General features: G+C 42.1%; 1 protein-coding gene across 1 annotated transcript in view; it reads left to right on the top strand.

Annotated features, from left to right (window-relative positions):
• Window positions 1–22,240, top strand: part of trrap (transformation/transcription domain associated protein) — a gene marked incomplete in the record, with an annotated part of 102,369 nt that overhangs the window by 24,016 nt on the left and 56,113 nt on the right. The window contains 15 exon segments of the mRNA NM_001164878.1: window positions 2,580–2,699; window positions 3,157–3,276; window positions 3,506–3,670; window positions 3,754–3,935; window positions 4,268–4,466; window positions 8,478–8,606; window positions 11,049–11,315; window positions 11,386–11,592; window positions 13,515–13,673; window positions 14,127–14,264; window positions 15,103–15,213; window positions 15,827–15,973; window positions 18,809–19,022; window positions 20,262–20,390; window positions 20,923–21,072. Of these exon segments, the coding sequence (NP_001158350.1) occupies window positions 2,580–2,699; window positions 3,157–3,276; window positions 3,506–3,670; window positions 3,754–3,935; window positions 4,268–4,466; window positions 8,478–8,606; window positions 11,049–11,315; window positions 11,386–11,592; window positions 13,515–13,673; window positions 14,127–14,264; window positions 15,103–15,213; window positions 15,827–15,973; window positions 18,809–19,022; window positions 20,262–20,390; window positions 20,923–21,072 (2,437 nt within the window).

The following is a 22,240-nucleotide window of genomic DNA, read 5'->3' as shown; positions in this document are numbered from 1 at the left end:
GAAAAGGTGACAGAGGCGGAAATTCTGCTTCTTCTCGCGTCTCTTTCTGACAGTTGGCCCTGACTCATCTTAAGAGGGAGTGTTTAATTAGATGCAAATTGGCCTTTTGTCTTTCCTGCCCTCCAAGTTGTGTTCTTTGTGTCTGTTGACAGCATGGCTGGCAGTGACACCACAGCCAGGGTCAGCCTAGCTTGATAACCACTAAAACCTGGGGGCCAAAATGGCGATAATCAAGCCATGATAGAGACTTTTTTTAAACAAACTTTATTGAGGCTGTTTGATTTTTTTTTTTTTTTTTTTTTTTGTTTTTTATGACTCAGATTTAACCATCGGCGGTACGTTAAATAGTTAATGGCTTATTTCCTGCTCTGGTGACGTGAACATTTTTATGGAAGCCGCCACGTTGGAGACAGATGCCGTCAGTATTGGCTTGAGTTGGTCTGAGTCATTGACTGTATGAGAATTGGATCGAGTGACTCCTCCCCCCTCGCATTCCAAACAGGAAGCCACAATCCCATAGACCTCCATGGAGAAATAAGCAGCTGTCACTCATCCTATTTGTCAGAAGAACCAGTCTTCCTCTGATAGCAAAACGTTTGACATATTTTGTATTTTCAAGTCGAAGGGGTGTGGCCGTCCAACAGGCTCACTTCTGTTGCCATAGAAGCGTGGACTTAGACCTATCAGACCAATCGCTGCTTACTGATGTCACCAATCTGTCCACACCCTTACCGTTTGAAGGTGGGCTACAAAAAACCTGTCTATCAAATGTTTTGAATGTTGGACAAGGGAGCCAGCAGGCCCCACCCACTTTTATTGAACAATCTGATTGGTCAGTTTATGACTTGAATAACATGAAATACAGAAAAAGTGTTAAGAAAATGAAAAAATTAGTACTATCAAGAAGATATTGATAAATAGGCAGCTGTTTATTTCTCCATAGAAGTCTATGGGACTTCCAAGCCCCCGCAGGTACTTCCTGTTTGGAACGCCATCAGTCCAGCTCTCACATTCAGTGATGCTTCCATGCTGGAAATAAGTCCGGTTACTCATAGCCCGTTCGGGTGATCTTATTGCCCTCTGTGTGGGTCAGAGTTGGACAGCGCACACACAAACACACACATGCTGTTGTGATGACTCTGATCACTGTCTCCCGTTCTGGTGCAGCCTGCGATGGAGGGTGTCGAGGTGAGATGTGACCCGGTGTTGCGTCCTCTGTTAGTGGTTTGGACCAGTGTGGTGGTAGAAGTGGACTGTATTTCTGTGTCCATGTGTCTGTAGTCCTCTTCAGGAATGTCATCCCAGGTTTAATCTAACTTCACATTCTGACTTTTTAGAAATTCTGCTGTTTTCTTTTCAGATTTTAAAATCAGGAGTCATAAACAACAATCATGCTTATTCTCCTACATTTGTTTAACTCATTTGACAGACTCATTAAGGCTACGTTCACACTGCGGGCTGAAACTACCCAATTCCGATTATTCTTTTGCCCCTATGCGACCTGTATCTGTTCTTTTCATGACAGTCTGGACGACACAGATCCGATCTTTTCAAATGCAACCCAGGCCTGAATCGGATACGTATCCGATCTTTTGAAATGCGACGGCTGTCTGACTGGCCAGGCCACATGTATCTGACCCGTACGTCATCGATACGCTACAAAAGTCATAATTCTGCATTGAAGCAGGTTGGAACCAGATCATAAACATCAACCATGGTGGACGATGCTGCTGAGACCAGTCAGTGGACGAGAAGCAAGGTCACTGATACTTATATTTGGGGTGACAGCTCTATTCAGGCCAAACTCAAGGGCTCTTATCGTAACCGGGCAATTTTAAAAAAAAAAATTCCAGCGAAATGGCCGAGCGTGGTGTCCCAAGGCAGATCCTCCTCCGGGGTTCATTTCCCCGTTGGGACCCTCAGATTCTCCAGAGTGGGTTAATAAAGAGTCAATAGCATTTATTCTGGGGGAAACGTTCTTTTATTACCGTTCTCCTTCCTCCCTAACACACAACATGAATGCGAGCCCCCACTGCCCCCCTCATTCTCTACCGCGCTGCACGCGCTCTCTCCTGTCTCTTACACACACGCGCGGCCCCAGCACATACACATCCCCATTCCACAATAGTGGTTACAGGCGATCCTGGCTCCAATGCCTTCTTAAAATGAAAAGATTGTTATTGTGCTGGCTCCTTTGTGAAAATAAATGTAATAATGCAAAAAGAGCTCCGCTGTTGACATCACTGTTGTTGACATCCATTGCTAACGTTTGCTACTTCCACAAACAACGAGTGACGTCGTTCACCGTTGAGTACTATTCTGCGGGTCACTTCTGGGTCATTTCAAGCTCACATAGGAGATCACAAAAGTTTGCATTTAATTGGAAATGTGAACGGCCTTGCAAAAAAAATCCGATTTTTTTTTCAAAAAATCAGAATTGAGCATTAAGCCCTGCAGTGTGAACGTCATCTTTCTACAGTGGCTGTCCTGTGGAGAAAATTATATTTGTCTCCAACGTATCCGTCCCGAGAACTTCGTCCTCCCCTCCTTTTGTTTTAATGATGAAACTTACCTTGTAGGAGATGAAGATCTGCTCTGCCATCATCAACCTGTTCCACCTGATCCCAGCTGCTCCTCAGACTTTAGTCAAACCTCTCCTGGAGGTGGTCATGAAGACGGAGCGCGCTATGCTGATTGAGGTGAGGCAGCAGCTGAAGGGATGAAGGTTCATGGTTAGAAAAGTCTGAAGAACTTTCCAGACTGAAGACCAAATCCTGGCAAATATTTTCTTTCTGTTGGTTCTGCAAGTGTGTGAAAATGCAGGAAACATGAAAGCTTTAATCTGAAATAAACCCAAGTGCAAAACTTTTCTGCTCATCTACCGTTCAAATGGGAATTTTTGTGGACAGTTTTGGATTTTGTGGGGAAAAAAACTTTCTGACTTGGGGTATTATATGTCCATTTGAAATCTAAACAGGCTTTTAAATAAATAATTGAATGCAATTTGTACAAAAAGATGTAATTTAATAGTAAAAGAAATGCCAACAACATATCAACTTTACATGGAAGGGGGGAAAAAAATGTACATTTTGACTTTATTAGAGCTGTTATTTCCATTTTTCAGCCCCCTTCTTCACTTGTCTTTGCTGTCTACAGGCCGGCAGTCCCTTCAGGGAGCCGCTGATCAAGTTTCTGACTCGTCACCCGTCCCAGACGGTGGAGCTGTTCATGATGGAGGCGACGCTCAATGATCCCCAATGGAGCCGGATGTTCATGGTCAGAAAATGGCATCTTTGAGAAATACTGAAGCCCTTGTTGATGTACTTGTCAATAAAAGGTTTTTGTTTGGGGACTTTCAATAAAATTAGGGTAAATTTCTCTTTTCAATGATCAAATGTTTCTTCTCGAGCCCACACTGCTTTTATTCTGAGTTTAAGTGCAGGAAATGGAAAATCTTCTGTTCTTTGGGTTTGATCAGTTCCAGTCATGTCGGTTTTCTTTGCAGAGTTTCCTGAAACACAAAGATGCCAAGCCACTCCGAGACGTGCTGGCTGCCAATCCCAACCGCTTCGTCCCCCTGCTCGTCCCCGCTGGCACAGCGGCGACCGTCCGACCTGGGTCTCCCTCCACCACCACGGCCAGACTGGACCTGCAGTTCCAAGCCATCAAGGTGAGCGTGGTCCCACGAGAAACCCGCGGATTCGTGGACCCCGCCGGACTGAACCCCCCCCTTTCCTCCGTCGGTCTGTGCAGATCATCAGCATCATTGTGAAGAACGACGAGGGTTGGCTGGCAGGGCAGCACTCCCTGGTCAGCCAGCTCAGACGAGTGTGGGTCAGCGAGGCCTTCCAGGAAAGACATCGCAAAGACAACATGTCCGCCACCAACTGGAAGGAGCCCAAGCTGCTGGCATATTGTCTGCTAAGCTACTGCAAGTATGTGGACTCCTTTAAAATAAAACAGCCTTGAGTTGAAAGAATTTTGAAAGGGGGAATTAGAGAAACTTATGTATGGAAAGAAATTCCTGATTATGGTTCATTTCTTTACCTTTAATGACCATTAAATTAGAAACACCCATTTTTATCAACATTTTCTAACTATTATTGTATTATTATTATAATTGTATGATCAAAATATTAAAATTTCTGCAGAGGGGCAGATTTGGTCTTCTTCTTAAAAGAAACTTAAACTTATTCCAAATGTTTGACTTACGATGACTGAGAATGTTGCACCCCTCGGTTAGACGTTTGGACCTTCTTGTCAACAGGCGCAACTACTCGGAGATCGAGCTGCTCTTCCAGCTGCTACGCGCTTTCACGGGCCGCTTCCTTTGCAACATGACCTTCCTGAAGGAGTATATGGAAGAGGAAATACCCAGAAATTACTCCATCGCCCAGAAACGCGCCCTGTTCTTCCGCTTCGTAGAATTCAACGATCCCCACTTCAACGACGAGCTGAAGGCAAAGGTACGTACGGAGCAAAACTTTATTCTTCCCTCAGTAAAATGCAGACTTGGAAGTTTCCATCAAAGTTTTGGTGAAGTTTGTTGTTTCAGATATAAGCTTGTATTTTTTAGTTCATGGTGGAGGCATCATTTTGTTCTGTCCTGCAAGCTGATGATGCATCCTTATGAATCATCCATGTAAGACCCCCACATTTTGCTTACTTTTCTTTCCCGTTGTGGAAAATGCTGCGTTCGAGGAGCTGATCTGTGTGACTTTTACGGTCGGAGCGTTTTGCGCTTTGGTGTAACCGGGAAGGTCGTCGTGTCTGCTTTGACCCTCGGAGGCTCACAGATGAATGCCCCTGTCCTCTCTACCAAATCTGCTGCTGCCAGCGCTCCAGCCAAAGGGTTTGCTTCTTAATTAAGCCCCCCCTTCCCTCACGCTGGCACACAAGCAGACGCAGACACAGGGGTGTACGCACACGCTCTGCACAGCTGGAATCCACACGTAACTGGACTCTTGAGGAGCGACAGCGCCTCTGTGAAACACAAAACGCTTGGCTCAATACAGCATGGCATGGCAGAAACGCACTTCTGCAATACGCTGCTAAAGGCACAATGAGAACAAAATACTAGGGTTGAGTATTGGCGAGAATCTGGCGGTACAGTAGGCATCACGATACACATGATGTCATGATACCATACATCACAAGACTGTGTAGTAGTTGGGGAGTAGGGAGAGACTTCAGATATAGCCAATATATCAAAAGTGTGCTGCGTAAATGTACTTTATGAGGTCATTTCTACTGGATTAAACAACCAAAGAAGTTGAACACAACACTAAGACACTGAACTACATGTTTGATAAATTTCAATTGATAAAAATGTGTTTCAGTTGTATTATTGCTAAATAAAATATTGTGATATTTCACAGAATTTTCTTTTTCCCCTGCACCCCTGCTAAATACCGTGCTGGGTCTTTTTTTTGTTTTTTTAGTTATGTCTGTTGCTGTACGGACTGCTAAATGGAGAGTTCAACTCATAGCTTTCTTGGCAGAAATGCTGGAATTGATTCTTTTTAAAACCAAAACTGAGAGCTCCAACACTCCCACTGCAAACCTCTATTGTGCCTCCACTGTTTTCCTTTCCTCTTAATTGTTGGCTGCCGCTGTGCAGCAGCTGCTCGCTGTGACTGGACCTACTGAGAAAAGATGTATTTCTGTGACAATAACTTTGTTGATTGGTGTATGAGTCACAAGCATGAGAACATATGTGGGTGGCATCTTCATTGACATTTAAATAATTGCCTTCAGCCTTTTCCCCCACAGGGAGAATACCACAGAAAGGCCTGTGTGTGTTTGCACATTCTTTGTTTGGCGTGCACCTGTAGAAAATGAGGTTTTTATACAAATATTTGAAAGAAACAGCAAGAACCTGCCTTAAGCTGCTGCTGAGTTTTCTTTTATCAGCTATTGATGGAAAAAATGTTGACCGTTTTTACTCTTTCGGAAGCCGAAGCATGCCGACACCCATACTTAGATCTGCTGGCTCCTGTAAACCATACGAATACATTTGCAGTTTGTTGTCAAACATTTTATGTCATTTTTTTTAAATTTTTTAAACTGCAATAATCACTTAAAGGCAAGCAATTGTCACCCGTTTGCTCTTGTATGATCCAGGACTGTAATGGCTGTAGGAAAGCTCTGATATTTGCGATTTGGTCCAAGAAAAATCGACTACGGATGTTGGTCCAAGATTGCTAATTCCCGATCTTGACAAATATAGTAAAGTATAGTAAAAATATGTTTCAGGCAATGTAATTAGTGCTCAAATAATGTTGGATTTAAGTATATGAACCAAAAGCATGCGCTACTGTCACAGGAAGTAAATAATCTTCAACGTAAAATGTCGGTGAAAGTTCTAATTTTCAAAGTAAAAGTATCAAGTGTGTTTTGTACTTTGGTACTTTCTTGTAAAAAGGAAGTCAGTGAAGATTTTCACTCATCCAGGTGGTTTAATCAGGAGGTGGAGTAGAAATGTCTAGAAGGAAGACATTTTTAAGCCCAGTTGCTATGACTCCACCTCAAGACGGAAATAAGTTGTCAACATTTTATTTGATTAAATATATTGAATAAATTAAGAGTATCCTTCGTTTATTGCAGGAGTTGCCTCGATAGGTCAAATCTGCAAAGTAGAACTGTAGATGTTTTAAGGCTGTAAAAACTCCTCTCTACACACTTTTTCAGACATTTTCACACTTTTCTCCCTTAAATTTTCAAGCCTTCACAGAAAAATGAGTCCAGTTTTATAGAACGCCAACAAAAAAGTGTCTGAGGATTTGGCAAACTGAGGGGATTGACTGACAAGGTCAACGGCCAATCAGGACCCAGAATGCACTGTTGGAAAATAAATGGAAGAAAAAAAGTGGTAGTATCTAAATTTTAAGGATGGAAAAACTGTGGAGAATATTTTCAGGATTTGCTCTTAAATGATCTAAACCAACAATAATGTTTATGATTTTCACTGCTGGAGTTGACCAGGAAGATGACTTCTAAGGGTCTTCTAAACGTCTAGCCACTACGTACATTATGGCATTTTTACATAGGTAATTTCCGCCTTTTGTGATACATGCGTGATATGTGTAATTTATAAGTGTTTCTTGCGTTCGTCGAGGATTTTAGCAGACGGGTGAATTTACGTGAATTTGGTTTTGAGTTATTAGGAGTTGAGAATTATGCGGTTGACACATATTTTACGTAGTTTATACGCAATTAATACATTAAACTTATACAAGTCTGTGTTTTTAGCGAGATGCAGATGCAAATCTCGTTTTCTTGTACCCCTGATGGATAACTTGTACCGCGAAAACTGCACACACATCACGTTCACGTACCTAATATACGCACAAATCACTAATGCATTCCATATAAACAGCGCAGTAATCGCACGTAATTCATCTTCTACGTTGATTTACGTGTTCTTTGCATGGTTTATTTGTACTTCTGTTGTTTTAACGTGGTTCATTCGTGATAAATCTGTGAAATTTTCATATAAAAAACCACAACTTTTCTCACTTTTTCCACGTGTTTACGTATGACCAATTTCCATCCGTGCAAAATGTCCGTAGTGGCTGTGTGACACGGCCTTTTGATGGGAAGAATCGTGGGTTGATGTGTGAATCGTTGATCTTGATTTGTGAATCCACAGCTCTAGTATTTTCTCTGGTGGCTTCCTCTTCATTGCAGCCATGTGTCCTGCCTCATATGAAAATAAAAAGCTTATTCCTCCCTTTTCTATCTGTTTAAACTCACAGTAGATGCTTGAAGCGGCTCGCTGATGATGGGCTCTTAGAAGGCATCGTTAAAAGGATTTGCTGTTACAGTGATGGATGCGTGCGACGCCGTGTGCGTGCACGGACGGGCCACAGCGGAGAGCAAAGCGCTGCTCGCCGCCTCTCTGTGGATGCGTTTCCGTCCGTCAGCCATGTCTGCTCACACTCCAGAATGTGTGTGGACGTCCCCCTAATGAAGAAGTTGGAGCATCTTCTTCCTCGCCGAGCACTGCCCTGCACCCCCCTTAAAATGATGGATTGAATGGGGAGGGGGGGGTTCATTAATAGATAGCAGCTTCTTTAATAAATGCAGTCATTAGCAGTATTGTGGTGGAGTCTTTCTGCATTTTAAAAGCTAATCAAGCCTCTTTTCACATCCCTGCAGGTTTCAGCATGTTAGGAAATTGAAAGGTTTTATCTGTCTTTGGAGATAGCATGGATTTCTGTTTTTTTCCTTTAAATGCTTACAGATAAATTAAAAAGATATATTGTTTCCTCCTTTAAAATTTACCTTATTAATCCTATAAACAAAAGTATTTAGTTTTCCTTTTATAAATGTCCCAAAAAGGCAAAGTGCTCATTAGTTTGTGGTTTCGTGAAGCTGAGCTATCACTATAAGCTTTAATTGCAAAACTGGGAAAGGAAGGAAACAAGTAAACATGGCAATATTTAAGAGTTTCTCCTGTTTCTCTGGTCTTCTAGGTGCTGCAGCACATCCTGAATCCCGCTTTCCTCTACAGCTTTGAGAAGGGAGAAGGCGAGCAGTTACTGGGACCTCCCAACCCCGAAGGGGACAATCCTGAGAGCATTACCAGTGTCTTCATCACCAAGGTACAGATGAGTGTCCGTCTTCCTTTAAGCCTCGGTCACAGCTGGCCATCTGTGGGTGCAAAATGGTCAAACCTGGATAGGGGAACAGGTGGCCCATATGAAATGTAAACCGTTCGGAGAGCCCATAGAGAGAAGTCTGTGAAAAACAAATATCCCATTGTGGGATAAGTAGATTCAACTAATTTTTTTTTTTAAATCATTAAAGTATTATGGCTAAAGGCCCGTACACACCGGGACGAATATTCGCCAGGCGTAATTCGCCAGCCTTTTTCGCCACGTTTTTTGTGTTCACACCCAGGCGATTTTCGCTGACGATGAGCCGAGCGAACATGCAATTTCATTCCCTGACATTAGATGGCGCTTAATGTAAAACAGAAATACTCCTGTACACAAGGTGGCGCTGCGCAACTTTACGCTTCTTAAAGACGCTTTTCACTCAGAAGAAGAGAGTAAGTATTTACACGCTTGTCAGAATAATACAAAGAAAACATGAATATTTCAAGCACCAGTAGCTCCAACTGGTGCTTGGTTCGGGGATATTTTAGAATGTCCGTCATTATTTCTTCGCGGCAGTGTAGACGCTACTTGGCGTCTATCTTCTTCGCTGGTATGTGTGCTCAGCAAGGCAGTTTTGTGTTTGAGCGCCCCCAAGTTGTGTTTTACTTCAACTTCAGAAGCTCCAGACACGTGTGCAAAAGCGGCATTCTCATCTCAATTTTTCGCGTCGGTGTGCACACTCTCATTGGTGCCCTTTGTTTAGTCACGAGGCGTTAAATTCGACCCGGTGTGAACGGGCCTTAAAGCTTTCAAAATGCTATCAGCTTTTTTTTCTATTGTAGTTGTGCTTGGATTTAAACTCGTCGTCTGCCAATATTTTGTTCTTATTTGGCTCACTTTACATCCTTTTATTGAGATATTTCCTCATCAATGACGATATTTTAAGAGGTATTGATGTTCTTTTTCTTAGTTTGTCTCCTTAATTTGATCCCATTTCATTCATCGGGCCAGACAATAATTCCTGCTGTAAATGTCACCGTGTGACTGTACCAAAAGGTCAGCATGTTTGTTTGTGCCGTGGCGGCCTTCATCACCAACAGCAGCTCCAATGGCTGCTAATGGCTCCTCATTTCCCCCCCTTTTCCGCTCTCTATATGAAGGAATCCTTCCTTTTATGTGCTTTTTAGCTTTCAATGGATATAGAACGCGTATGTTGGGTTGCGAATCAGATTGCCAGAGGTTTAAGCGACGTATGCAAACGAGAAGGCAAAAAAATAAAAATAAAATGGCACAGTTATCAAAGTAAAATATGCCTAAATGTGGAATCTTTGGGAAAGTTTTGGCCTTCATGAAGAAAAGTATAAATGTATAAAAAGACTTGACATTGCTACTAAAAGGCTGGTAAAGACACTTGTTTAATGTAACAGATGAAAAACCATATTCCTTTTGGAATTCATAAATATTTCTGCAATACTTTCTCAAAGTTCAGTTATATCGTGATGCATTAACTAATATGAGTGACTTTTATCGGCAAAACTATGCTTGTTTGGGCTAATTTACCTATAAATAAAATTAAGCTTTTTAAAAATGCGTCAGGAAGACAAATAATGACAAAAGCCCAAATCAGGCCTTTATATTGATCATGGGCTCATCACTGAAGTTTAATGTCTTGATGGGATTCATTAAGATCACATCCAACACTATAGGTTCCTGAAGATCCTATTTTTTCCTAAAGATGGAAAAGATTTTAGATTCATAAGGTAACATTACATTTTTGTTTGTATTTAGTTAAAAAACGACAGATTTATTCAGCAAATTTCTATAATAAAGGGTTTTTTGGGTATGAAAACGTTTCTTTTTTACAGAATAGGTGACCTTAACTGAACAGAGGAGAAATTATTTCATTAAGGAAAAGAAAAGCTGTTTTTTTTAATGACAGAGTAAATAGAGGGAATGAGAAATTAATAGAGAATAAACGAATAAAAATATGAGAGAAAAGTCAAATATTTACGAGAATAAAGTAATAAAAGTAGTATTTCCTCTAGTATTCTTGTGAAACCTCGGCTGAAGTGACTGCTTAAAATACATTTTACAGCTTTCATGCTGCAGTTTTTGTTTTTTCTTGCTTCTGAAATGTATGAGTTTATTTTGTTTTTTCTGTAACTTTATTCTCGAACAATATTGACTGTTTTTTATTTGCGTAAAAAGGACTCTATGACTTTTTTAATTCATTTTTTTACAACTTAATTCTCACAAAACATTGACTTATTTCTCATAATTCTATTTTATTTTCCTAAATTATTATTTTTATGGTGGCCCTAATACTTCGTTGTAGTTTTTGTCTTTAAAAAGTCAGGGGAAAAAATCATACGTTTTTGGATTTAATGAATGTATATATTGCATTTTTAAAATAAATATTATTTTTGATTAATCTGTCAATTAAAGGTGCTGGACCCCGAAAAACAGGGTGAGCTGTTGGACTCGCTGCGGATCTGCCTGCTGCAGTTCTCCACCCTGTTGGTGGAGCACGCGCCCCACCACATTCACGACAACAACAAGTCCCGCAACAGCAAGCTGCGGCGCCTCATGACCTTCGCCTGGCCGTGCCTGCTGCCTAAAGCCTGCGTGGACCCTGCCTGCAAATACAGCGGACACTTACTTCTAGCGCACATCATTGCAAAATTTGCCATCCATAAGAAGATAGTCTTACAGGTGAGCTGTGGGAGAGAAAAAATAAAAACGCAAATGAGAAGAGAGAGAGCAAGAAACTCTGTTTGTGTAGGTATTCCACAGCCTTTTGAAGGCCCACACCATGGAAGCCAGGGCTATTGTCCGTCAGGCCATGGCCATCCTGACCCCAGCGGTGCCGGCCCGAATGGAGGACGGCCACCAAATGCTGACCCACTGGACTCGAAAAATCATCGTGGAGGAAGGACACACAGTCCCACAGCTGGTTCACATTCTGCATCTTATAGTGCAACACTTCAGGGTGAGCCAATTTACGCGTATCGAATGTGTTTAGTACGCAATAATGACATAAATCTTGCGCAGTTGTGCGTGGTTTTTGCGCGATGCATACGCAAATTTGTACTTTTATGTCGCGTCACGCTCAAATTACTATACACGATACACGAATCACTAATGAGCAGCGGTTCACGGTCTACGTTGATATACGTGTCCTTTTCGTGGTTTATTCATACTTCTGCTGTGGTTCATTCCTGATACATCTCTGAAAATTTCCAGTAAAGACCACAACTTTTTTTCACCTTTTCCACGTATATTCTTGTATGACCTATTTTCTCCAGCGCAATATGTGCAAAGAAACGTACGCAGCGGCGGTGTGACACGGCCTTTAAATGCGACCGGTCCTCTCTACGACCCTCCACGGGCCAGGACAAGCCAAAAGCCTGCGGCGCCCGTACGGCTGTCCGTGAATAAGCCTCAAAGGAAAGCTGCCAGCAGGAATATTGAAAGGGCAGTTGCTGCTTTTGTGCTAACAGACAGGATTTGTGTCTGCTGGCAGTTCGCTGCTGACTAACGCAGGGAGAGAACAACAGTGAACCTGATTACCTGAGTGCCTCTTAACAAGGCCTCGTTGGAAAAGTTTCTCTGTGAGCTGTAGTCACCATTGTTACTGCGCCGCGCCGTCTCTTAATTACCGTCTGTTGCTTGCATTTGCATTAAAGACGATCCTTTCTAATCGGCGCAGCCGTCATATTTGTGAAGCCGTTAACAGGCGGGCATCATTTTCCTTTACTTCTGACCATCCTGCTTTAACTTCAAAGAGCCTTTTTAGCCCGTCACAGTCTTTTAGTGCGAGACTGACATTTCCCCTCAGCTTCCCCCTCTGTCTCTTTGACAGGCCACTCTCACTGGGCCAGATGACTAATCTAATGTAATCACATCTGCATAATTACACTGGGGAGGAGATAATGACAGACAGATGAGACGGACGAGAGTGTGTTTTTGATGAAGTCATACACAGACGGGTCTGCCTGCACACGTGATGGACAGGGCTTAGCCGCTCCGTCATTAAAGTCCTGCTCCGTTGACTATAATTACCCCCAGTGTGAGGAGCTTTAATATTCTTCCGCGCCGAAGGAAGATCGCAGATAGACATCTAATCTTTGGCGCTTCGCATGCGTTTGAGGGTCCGAGTTGAGTTTTCAGAAGCTAAGTGACTCTTGCAAGTGTTCAGGACCAAGTTTGAATCGCGTCCTTGAAACTAATTGAGTATATGATGTCCTAGTTTGAATGTTCAGACTCAGTGTTGGTGCGGAGTCCCAGAGGAATGGTGGAGCCCATTTCCACTCATGTGTTTTACCCCAAATCTTGCAGAAGATGCTTAGTTTGTAAGGATATTACACCTTTTTGATTAATTGCCTTATTTCTCAATCATCTATAGCTGTATTTTTCAGTTTATATCTTTATAATATTACTGCATTGTTTAAGACCAAAAAATATTACTGCAAAAGCTGAATTTAAGCATGTAAATATGGCTTAGTAGCTGCTAAGGTGATAGAAAGCAGTTCTATTCTGAAAAGACTTAGAGAAGGGACGTTCATCTCGTTTAAAGTAAAGTTTTGATGTTATTAAACTAATACATGATCAGATCAAAAAAGGGGTTTGATGAAGTCAAGTCTTTTTCGGTTCCTAGAAAATCTGAATAAAACTCTTTTATTTAAAAAATGAGAGTGGAGTCGGCCTCCAACCGTCCTGTTGTGTCACCCTTTAATGTATAAAACAAAAATTAGAAACTAAATAATATTATCTCATGTTTTTACAAAAGTTCTGTCGCTGCATAATTTGTTTCCAATGCACAATATTTGTCTGAAAATCTCTTATTGATAGAGGCAACAGCATTAAATGAAGGCTCGCTGTCCCACTTGAACCCAACCCTCTGTCTTGAAGGTGTACTACCCCGTCCGCCATCACCTGGTGCAGCACATGATCAGCGCCATGCAGCGCCTGGGCTTCACTCCCAGCGTGACCATCGAGCAGAGGAAGCTGGCTGTGGACCTGGCTGAGGTGGTGATAAAGTGGGAGTTGCAGAGGATCAAAGACCAGCAGGTGAAAGCAGCTCCTCCTCCAGCATCTATAACATTACCATCCATTTGGGACTCTTAAAATGGGGATGTGGAGACATTTCTTGGACACAAACCGTTTCAAAGTCTCAAAAAAAACAAAAGAAAGGATTTCCTGATATATTTGACACAACAATTAAAATGATAGTTTAATTTAAGTAAAGAAATCATTCATCTTTTGATTTATTTTCAAATCATTCCCAGTAGTCTTTTTATCTAGGACATAGTTTCTGCAGACTGGCAGGTCTTATTCAGAAATACTGTTGGGACGGTGCAACCCCACCCCCCTTCCCATTACCCATAACAGAGAGTTATGGGATAGTTTTTCTTTATCATTTAAATGATATTTTGTTCAGAGTTGCATAAAAAAATCTGAATTCTGTTCATCCAGATAAATGTCTGCCATTGATCTCTCATTCATCTTCCTTTGGCGTTGCAGCCGGAGTCTGAGGGCGAGGCAGTGGCGGGTGAAGGGACCAGCGGGGGAGCCGTGAAGAGGGGGCTGTCCCTCGATGCAGCCGCTGCCGCCGGTCAGGATGTTAAGAGATTCCGCACTGCGGCCGGCGCAGCCTCCACGGTGAGCTCAACCTGCAATTAATCAGATGGCAAATGAGTGTCGCTGTAATTAACAGCCTCAATGTCTCTTAACCCTTAGCGTACCGCCCATGTCTGTACTCTGCTGTGTGGGAAACGGCCCGATGAAAGAAAAAAAGCCTCATCGGAAACCTTTACTTGAATTCTTTGGGAGAAGTTTTCCTAAAAACCTGCTACAATTTCAATTGATTATCAGATTACAGGTTACAGATTCACTTGATTGCTCCCAAAATCATTTTTCACTTTTATTTTTTTGTGAGATGCTTTCTCACCTTTATAGTTCAAGTCCAGGCTGATGTTGTCACTTTGCTCTTCTCGCAACTGTATTGCTGACAAAATGTCTGGAGCCAGAAAGTCAATAATGCTAAAATAAAATTGTAATAATTTGCACCTATTGCATGAATAACGACGTGAATATACATGCAGAAAGTGAGAAAAGTTGTTGTCTTTTATATAAAATTTTCATAGATTCATCAGGAATGAACCACAACAACGGAAGGAATAAACCACTCAAAGTACACGTAAACCCGTCATTCATTAAAGTTCTTCACTTTGACATTCAGAGAGCAGAAATCACATGGCGTCAGCACCATGGTCAGCTCCCATCGCGGGCCCTCATGATGTTTTGTTTTAATTCACCTGATCTGCACCAGCTCTAAGTCACAGGAAACTGGCGCTAGCCGCAGCTGGGGAGATCCCGGCACATGTCCAGAGTCGCATTGGCCCCCGCTTTCCTTTCCCACCTACCACCAGAGACCCGAGCCTCCCCCCCCGCCTTGACAAGCCAGATGCTGCGAGTTCTCATATATTTCTGTTTTCAGGCGTTTGGTCGCAGTCAGTCCCTGCCAGGAGCGGAGAACCTGCTCAACAAGCCCGTTGAGAAGCAACACACGGACACTGTTGTCAACTTCCTCATCAGGATTGCTTGCCAGGTAAGATCTCCACGATGGTTTCACACTCACTTCATTATTTAGCCATTTCTGTTCAAATGAATCAAAAAAATATATTGGTCAAAACGTCGCTTAAAAAAAAAAAGAGAGAGGATCAAAATGTATGAGAATTTCTGGAGATATACAAATATTTTAAGATCATACGGGTTTCTAAAATGAAATCCTCTCAAAAGTCAACAAACATACAGATCCTCACACAGCTGTCACAGTGGCAGCTTGGACTTTGGTCAGCGCCTGAAGTCACGCTGCTCAGAACCCCCACAGGGGGCTTTATTCTCACTGCTCTTCCAGCCATCTCTGTATTTTTCTCTGTTTATTATAGTCTATTCAATCGTGACCTCTTAGAGATCCAAAGCTCTCCTTTGTGATACCAAGCTGGTCTCTTCTGAAGAATAAGAAAAAGATGCACCCTCTGGGGGAGAAATATCACTCAAAAACCAAACCTGGCATCCGTTTTCATTGATAATGCCAAGAATAAAGCCACAGTCTGGATGATCTGAACGATGCGGCAGAAGCTGCTGACGGATGCTTCTCCTTCTGTTTTAAGATAAAAGCCTGTTGCCATAGATACCAGCTTTCCTTCTGCTTTGACCAGGTGAACGACAGCACCAACGTCGCTGGCTCTCCCGGGGAGCTGCTGTCCCGCCGCTGCGTTAACCTGATGAAGACCGCCCTCCGGCCCGACATGTGGCCCCGCGCCGAGCTCAAGCTCCAGTGGTTTGACAAGCTGCTAATGACCGTGGTGAGACGGCATCTGGCCTCAGCATGATTGAAAAAACACAGATATGGCAAAACGTGTCATGATTATGTCGTCGCACCTCTTTAGTGCCACGCCAGAATCCATGCAATGGTATTAGTCGATGTTTTGAGCAGTGGATCCAGCTCCTCTGAACAGGTTTATGGGATCGGCAAAGTCATCCGCATCATCCGAGGTTTTCTTTTAGGCAGTGTTGAAATATCAGGAAATGCTGTAAAATAATGAAGCACTTTAAGGTTTATGGTTTTCATAAAACAAAAGTATTTTATTCTTTATACATAAGTGAAAATATTTTTTAAAAAATCTGACAGTGTTTCTGATGTTTATACTAGGGATGTCCCGAATCAATCACACGATCAGAAACAATTAGGATATTTTTTTAATTCTTATCCTTTATGATCACCACTACATATTTTAAACTCATTATTCCAAATAAATACTCTATTAGAAGTCTGCATATCTTGAGCAAATCAGATTTTATCAAACGTTTGGAGTTTCAGAAGGAGGCACACAATCGCAGTTTGGTAAAGTTAGAGAGATATTTACAGATTCAGACTCAATAACTCTTTTAATAAACGATTAAAACTGACAGCAAGTGTCTCGATTGGTTTGTTTTAACGCAAACCGCAACCTTCCAAGGCATTTTAAATGAAAGAAACATTTAGTTCTACTTTATTTATTTTTTTATGAGAAATGAACTGAGAGACGGGAGCGACACGCTGCCAAGGGACCGTCTACAAAGTACAAGCTCCAGGAAAAGTAAACAAAGAAAAAAAAAACAATAATGTACCAATTTGAGTGTTTGTTTGTTTTTCAACTGTGGTGTGTACAACAAAATGAAAAAGAAAAACATTGGAAGTTCCTAGAAACACGCTCAAAAATGACTGGAGTTTGAGAACAAAAAATCCCTGAAAAATAATAAACTGATCCTACAGATTTATTAAAGTTTGGATGAAATTCCTGATGCTTTTTTGGACGCCATAACCAGCGGACCGAAGTTCCCTGAAAAGTTTTAGGCTTAAGCTCCGCCTGAGTGCCTGTTTTATCTCCTCTGAGTCCTTTGTCCATTATCTGTAATACACAAAGTGAGGCACCAACAGCCATAATGGCAAAATAATGACAGTGGAGAGATAACCAGGGTGGGTCCGTGTTGGTTTGTGCCTTCTCATTTAAACTCCATCCCTCGTTCATCCCCTGCCACCGTGCCTCTCTGCGTATCTCTTCGCCTTTGTGGCGTCGAACCACTTCCCTTCTTCATCTTTCCGTTTTTGAATCCATCTTTTGCTCGCGCTGCTCGTCTCTCTGGTGTTTCTGTGGCGTCTTTGTTCGGGGAAGGTTATCGGCACGAGCTGGTTGTTTCCTTGCACGTTTCTTGTTCTCTTTCGGGGATCGCTTCATCGGCCGGGCCTTTCTCTCCCTGCTCTCACGCGTCCCGCAGGGGATGGCCTGACTTTTTAAAAAAAAAAAAAGCCTTTCTGAGGGTCTTATGCAGATGCGCGCTCTTCCAGCCCCTCGGGGATTCGCTCTACCTGCTCAGCCGTCTTACTCAGACTAATGAACAATGCTCCAAATCGGATTACCTTTTATCATCTCATTGTACTGGCATGGCAGTGATTAAGAGTCGGGGAGAGTGGCTGACGGGGGTCGGATGAGGAGCGTAAGAGGAGACGCGCATAAACATGCAGAAAATCCCAAACTCAATCACGTCGTGTTTGTGCTCCATCCAGAACAGGCTCCGGTTCTGCTCATACGAATCAATACAACCCTAATGTCTACCAGGAACCTTATCACGGGAGCTACCTTGTTCATTAGAAAAGGTTAGAGCCATGGATCTGTTCGCGATGATCCTTCTGGCCCTATCTATGTAAACCTGGATTGCAGTTTAGACAAATTAGGCCATTGATTTCTGATTAAGCTTCTATCACGAAGGCTTGTTTTACATGTAAAAAAAAAAACAAAAAAAACCTTGGTGTTAACTCTTTGGAACCTAGAGCCTAAAACGTTGTCTTCTTCGAAATTTAGCTCTGTATTTTCAATAAAAAAGACTACTTGCTTGCTTATCTGGTGTTGTTTTAATCAGCACGAGCTCGCCTGTTTTGTCATTTTTCCATGTTTTATTCGCACACCAGACATAAAAATCACACAAAAACTGAAACAACCGTCTGGAAAAAAGTGTTTACTTTTGCCCCAAAAATCTTCAACGAACCTTTTTTACAACGTTAAAGGCGAGTTTTAGGAGTAGTTCTATAAAACCACAAGAACAAATGTTTCCAACAAACTAATTTACATTTTTTTGAATGAAAATGCAAAGAAAACTCCTCGAAACTCACAGATTTCTTTGCCTCAGATAAATAAAGAGCTTCTGTTCAGCTGAGCACAGGGGGAGATTACAGGGAGATTACACACCTCCATGATGTGACCTTTCTTGTGTTGTTATACAAGCAGTGTCTGTACTTCAGTCTGACTGTGCGGCTTTAGCTTCCAGGCAGCCCAAAACATTTGAATTATTGTAAATGTTCCTTAATATCTCAGTGGAAAAGAATTTGACTGGACTCTTTTGGAGTAAAGTCTGATCTAGCTGGATTTGACTTTCGTGGTGAACTGCGCAGTTTGCGCATTTTTAGACGGCGCTGGTGCTGTTCTTGAAAGATCCTGCTGCTCCTCATCCCAACATAAAATAATGATCGGTTTTCTTGTTATATTCGATTTCTGATGGCTGATGGCTCCGCCCGGCCCCTGCGGCTGGTCCTCTGTTTTCATGCGAAAACGCATTAGTCAGTGTCAAAGGGTTAACCAGCGCATCTCTTGTTAACGTCTTAGGAACAGCCAGCACAAGCCAACATCTCCAACATCTGCACCGGACTGGAGATCCTGTCCTTCCTGCTGACTGTGCTGCAGTCCCCCGCCATACTGGCCCACTTCAAGCCGCTGCAGCGAGGCATTGCTGCATGCATGACCTGTGGGAACACCAAAGTTCTGCGGGCCGTCCACTCCCTTCTCTCTCGCCTCATGAGCATCTTCCCCACTGAACCAAGTAAGTAAGCAACCTGGAAGATCTGCTCCCTGCTTTGTTGGTGGATGCCATCCACAGTCTCATCGGTCAAAACAAAAGCATAAAGATCATTTTCTAATACTAAATTGGAATTCTTCTGATTTATTTGCCTGCAAACATTCTCAGACTTGAGCTCCTGATTCTTTACGAAAACTTATCCAGTTCTGTTCACACCTGGGGCCTAGAATTCAGCTCCTGTTTCAACTCGGTAACACCGAAGCTTTAGATCCATCTGTCGGCTACCATAACTCTTCAACCGTTTACGTAATTAACATAGTTCCAGCAAAATGTGGCTAAGTGGCATAACCCTAAAGGCTAAACTTTTATTTAAATCTTTTGCATTAATGGAACGAGTTCTCCTGTGGCGAAACTCCTTCATCACACAGAAACGTCGTCTTAGACGGTTCAAGCCTAGGCCAAGCTTAAATATAGTGGTCTCTCATTTATTGCATGGGTTATGCTCTAAAATAAAAAAAAACTTTTAAGGCTGTAAAACTGCCATCTATGTGCATTTTGGTTTGCTGGAAACACAAAAATTGCATAAAAGATTTTTCATAAAATAAATGTTTTTGGTGCTGCGGATCTGGTGATGTCTTTTTTTTTAGTTGTCATATTTTTGTTTGTGAGCTTAGTGGGTTCAGAAACCATCTGTTAATCGGTTTGTTAAGACTGCCACTTCATTTGTTTGGGCTTTGTTTTTGCCAGACTTGATGATTATTTACGGCCGCAGTGAATTGTGGTCATAACTGATATCGTACACAAATGGCGGAAGAAAAGACACGGCAGGAACTTCAGTTCAGGTTCCAAGTCTAAATCATGTCACATAAAAATCTAAGTCCAGATGACAACCCCTAAACCTACTACTATGATGGAATCAACATGGATGGATCGACATGTAACATAGGGTGCCAACTTTATGGTTCATTTGCAAAACTTTATTTTTTTAAGAATAAATAATCTGAAATATTTTCTGCTGCAAAATGGAGACTTACTGGGAGAAACTTGGACATTGCTTTGCAGAAAAGTGTATATTTCTCAAAGTTTGAAAGGTTCTCAGGTTTTAATTTCATTTTACAAATGGAGATTTTAAACAAACAAATGCTAAAAGGGCTATTAAATCTTTCACTTTTTACAGTTTTATGCCAAAAACCAGGTTTTCAAACGTTTTTTCTTCTTCTTGGTTGCTCTTCAATGATGCAAACATTGTTTTGTTTTTTTCAGGCACATCCAACGTGGCGTCCAAGTATGAGGAGCTGGAGTGTCTGTATGCAGCTGTGGGAAAAGTCATCTACGAGGGGCTCACCAACTACGAAAAAGCCACAAGCAACACCAATCCCACACAGCTTTTCGGTAAGACCCAATGTCCAGCTGTCTCATCATTTCATTAACGTTTGATACACATGGAGAAAAGTCACTTCCTCTTGTATCTTTAAAATCAAGAGGCCTCCTAAAAGTCGTCAAACGTGTGAGCAGGGAGTTAAAGGACAAGCTGAGAGAAACTAACATCTGGTTTGTTTAAACTAAAGACCAGCAGAGTAGAAAAAAAGGTCCATTCTGCATGGTCAAATATTACCATTATCCCAAAGAGGTGCAATTAAAACTTACATTTTGTAAATAGAATGGCACTTCTTAATGCGCTGATGTGATGTATCCTTCACGCCAGAAATTTCCATTTTAACATCTGTTTGACCACCTTATACGCCAAGAACTAACATCGCTCATTCCATCTCCTGCCCCTGCTGCAGTAAAACATTGACTTCCAATACTTTGTCGAGTGTTGAGAATGAGCAGCAGCTGTATGTCTGCTAGCGTCCCCTGAAGAAAGAGCGCGCGTTCTGCCTTTTTGTGGCGTTCACCCTCCTTTTTCCATTTATCTTCAAAGGAACGCTGATGATCCTGAAGTCAGCCTGCAGTTATAACGCCAGCTACATCGATCGCCTCATCTCCGTGTTCATGCGCTCGCTGCAGAAGATGGTTCGGGAACACCTGAGCCCCCAGCAGGCCAATCCGGGGGTGACTGAGACCAGCACAGGTACGTCTGTGGATAGACCTTAGAGGAAAAACACAGATCACAGTCATAACATCTGTTTTTTTTGTTGAGATTTTAAACCTATAAATGTTCAAATGATCTTTGAATTTAGTTTTTCCTCACAGAAGAACACTTTCTCATGAATATTCTTTGCACCACTGCTGTCCTGTCTGACGTGCAGAGCTTTGAAACCTGTCGCCTGAGCGACTGAACGTCATCCTGCTAGCAGATTTATGATTATGATTGTTGCGTATGATGACTGCAAGAGACTTCAGATGCTATCGGTCCTTCAAATGGGTCCTTAATGGCCGTATCGGGAAACGCTGACATTAGCCTCCTCTGTGGACAGTTAGTCACTAGACCAGCGAGGCTTTTACCTCTAAAGATTCTCCAGCTTTCAGTGATTCAATAACTGCGTCAGTTCCACCCGCACGGCTGTTTTGAAGCTTTTAAGGCCCACTCCGATGACAAACATGTGTTCACGTGTTCTTGTGGCAATTTTTGATGATGGAGGACATGTAGAAAGAAAATTCAGATCATTTTTGGATTTATGAGCATTTCTTTATTCAAATCGTTGTGAATCAAGAGCAGATGAAAACAAAATGCCAAAAAAAGGTCCATGTTCTGTTCCATTCTACAGACGGCTGTGCTATAAGGAACACTTCAAAGCTTTCATTTTTGTCAAAAAACAACAACAGCGGGGCTTATAACTCAGGGCGCCTTATGTATAGATTGATCAACGCAATTTCAGACTTACATGGCGTGAAAATGTCAGGTTTTTTAATGTTTAAACAAGTTTAGGTTCTGTTGTGACTACAGTAACTTGTAGCAAGGGACTGAAAACGTGTATCTTAAATCTCATATCTTGCAACTTGCCCCCTTTTTTTATGTATATATTCTTTTCGCCTGCTTCTGTTTAGTGGTTGAACGCACCTCTCTTCCTCCTCTGCTTTTTGTGTGCCAGCGTGTTCGCATCAAGTGAAATGGGCAAGATGTCGTCAAAAATAAATGCTGGAGACAACTTGAAAAGTATAAACGCCACTCTGGAGTTCGTCACAGTTCTCCTGGACGGTTGCAAGCAAATCCAACTTCAGTATGAACTAGACGGCGCCATTCTGGAGGCAATTCCTGATGACCGTGAAATCTAAAATGGCCTTAACGCAGCTAACTT

Source organism: Oryzias latipes, chromosome 19, assembly GCF_002234675.1.
Source record: "Oryzias latipes chromosome 19, ASM223467v1".
NCBI lineage: Eukaryota > Metazoa > Chordata > Actinopteri > Beloniformes > Adrianichthyidae > Oryzias > Oryzias latipes.
Note: the sequence above shows the minus strand (reverse complement) of the source record. Positions and strands in the feature narration are given on the sequence as shown.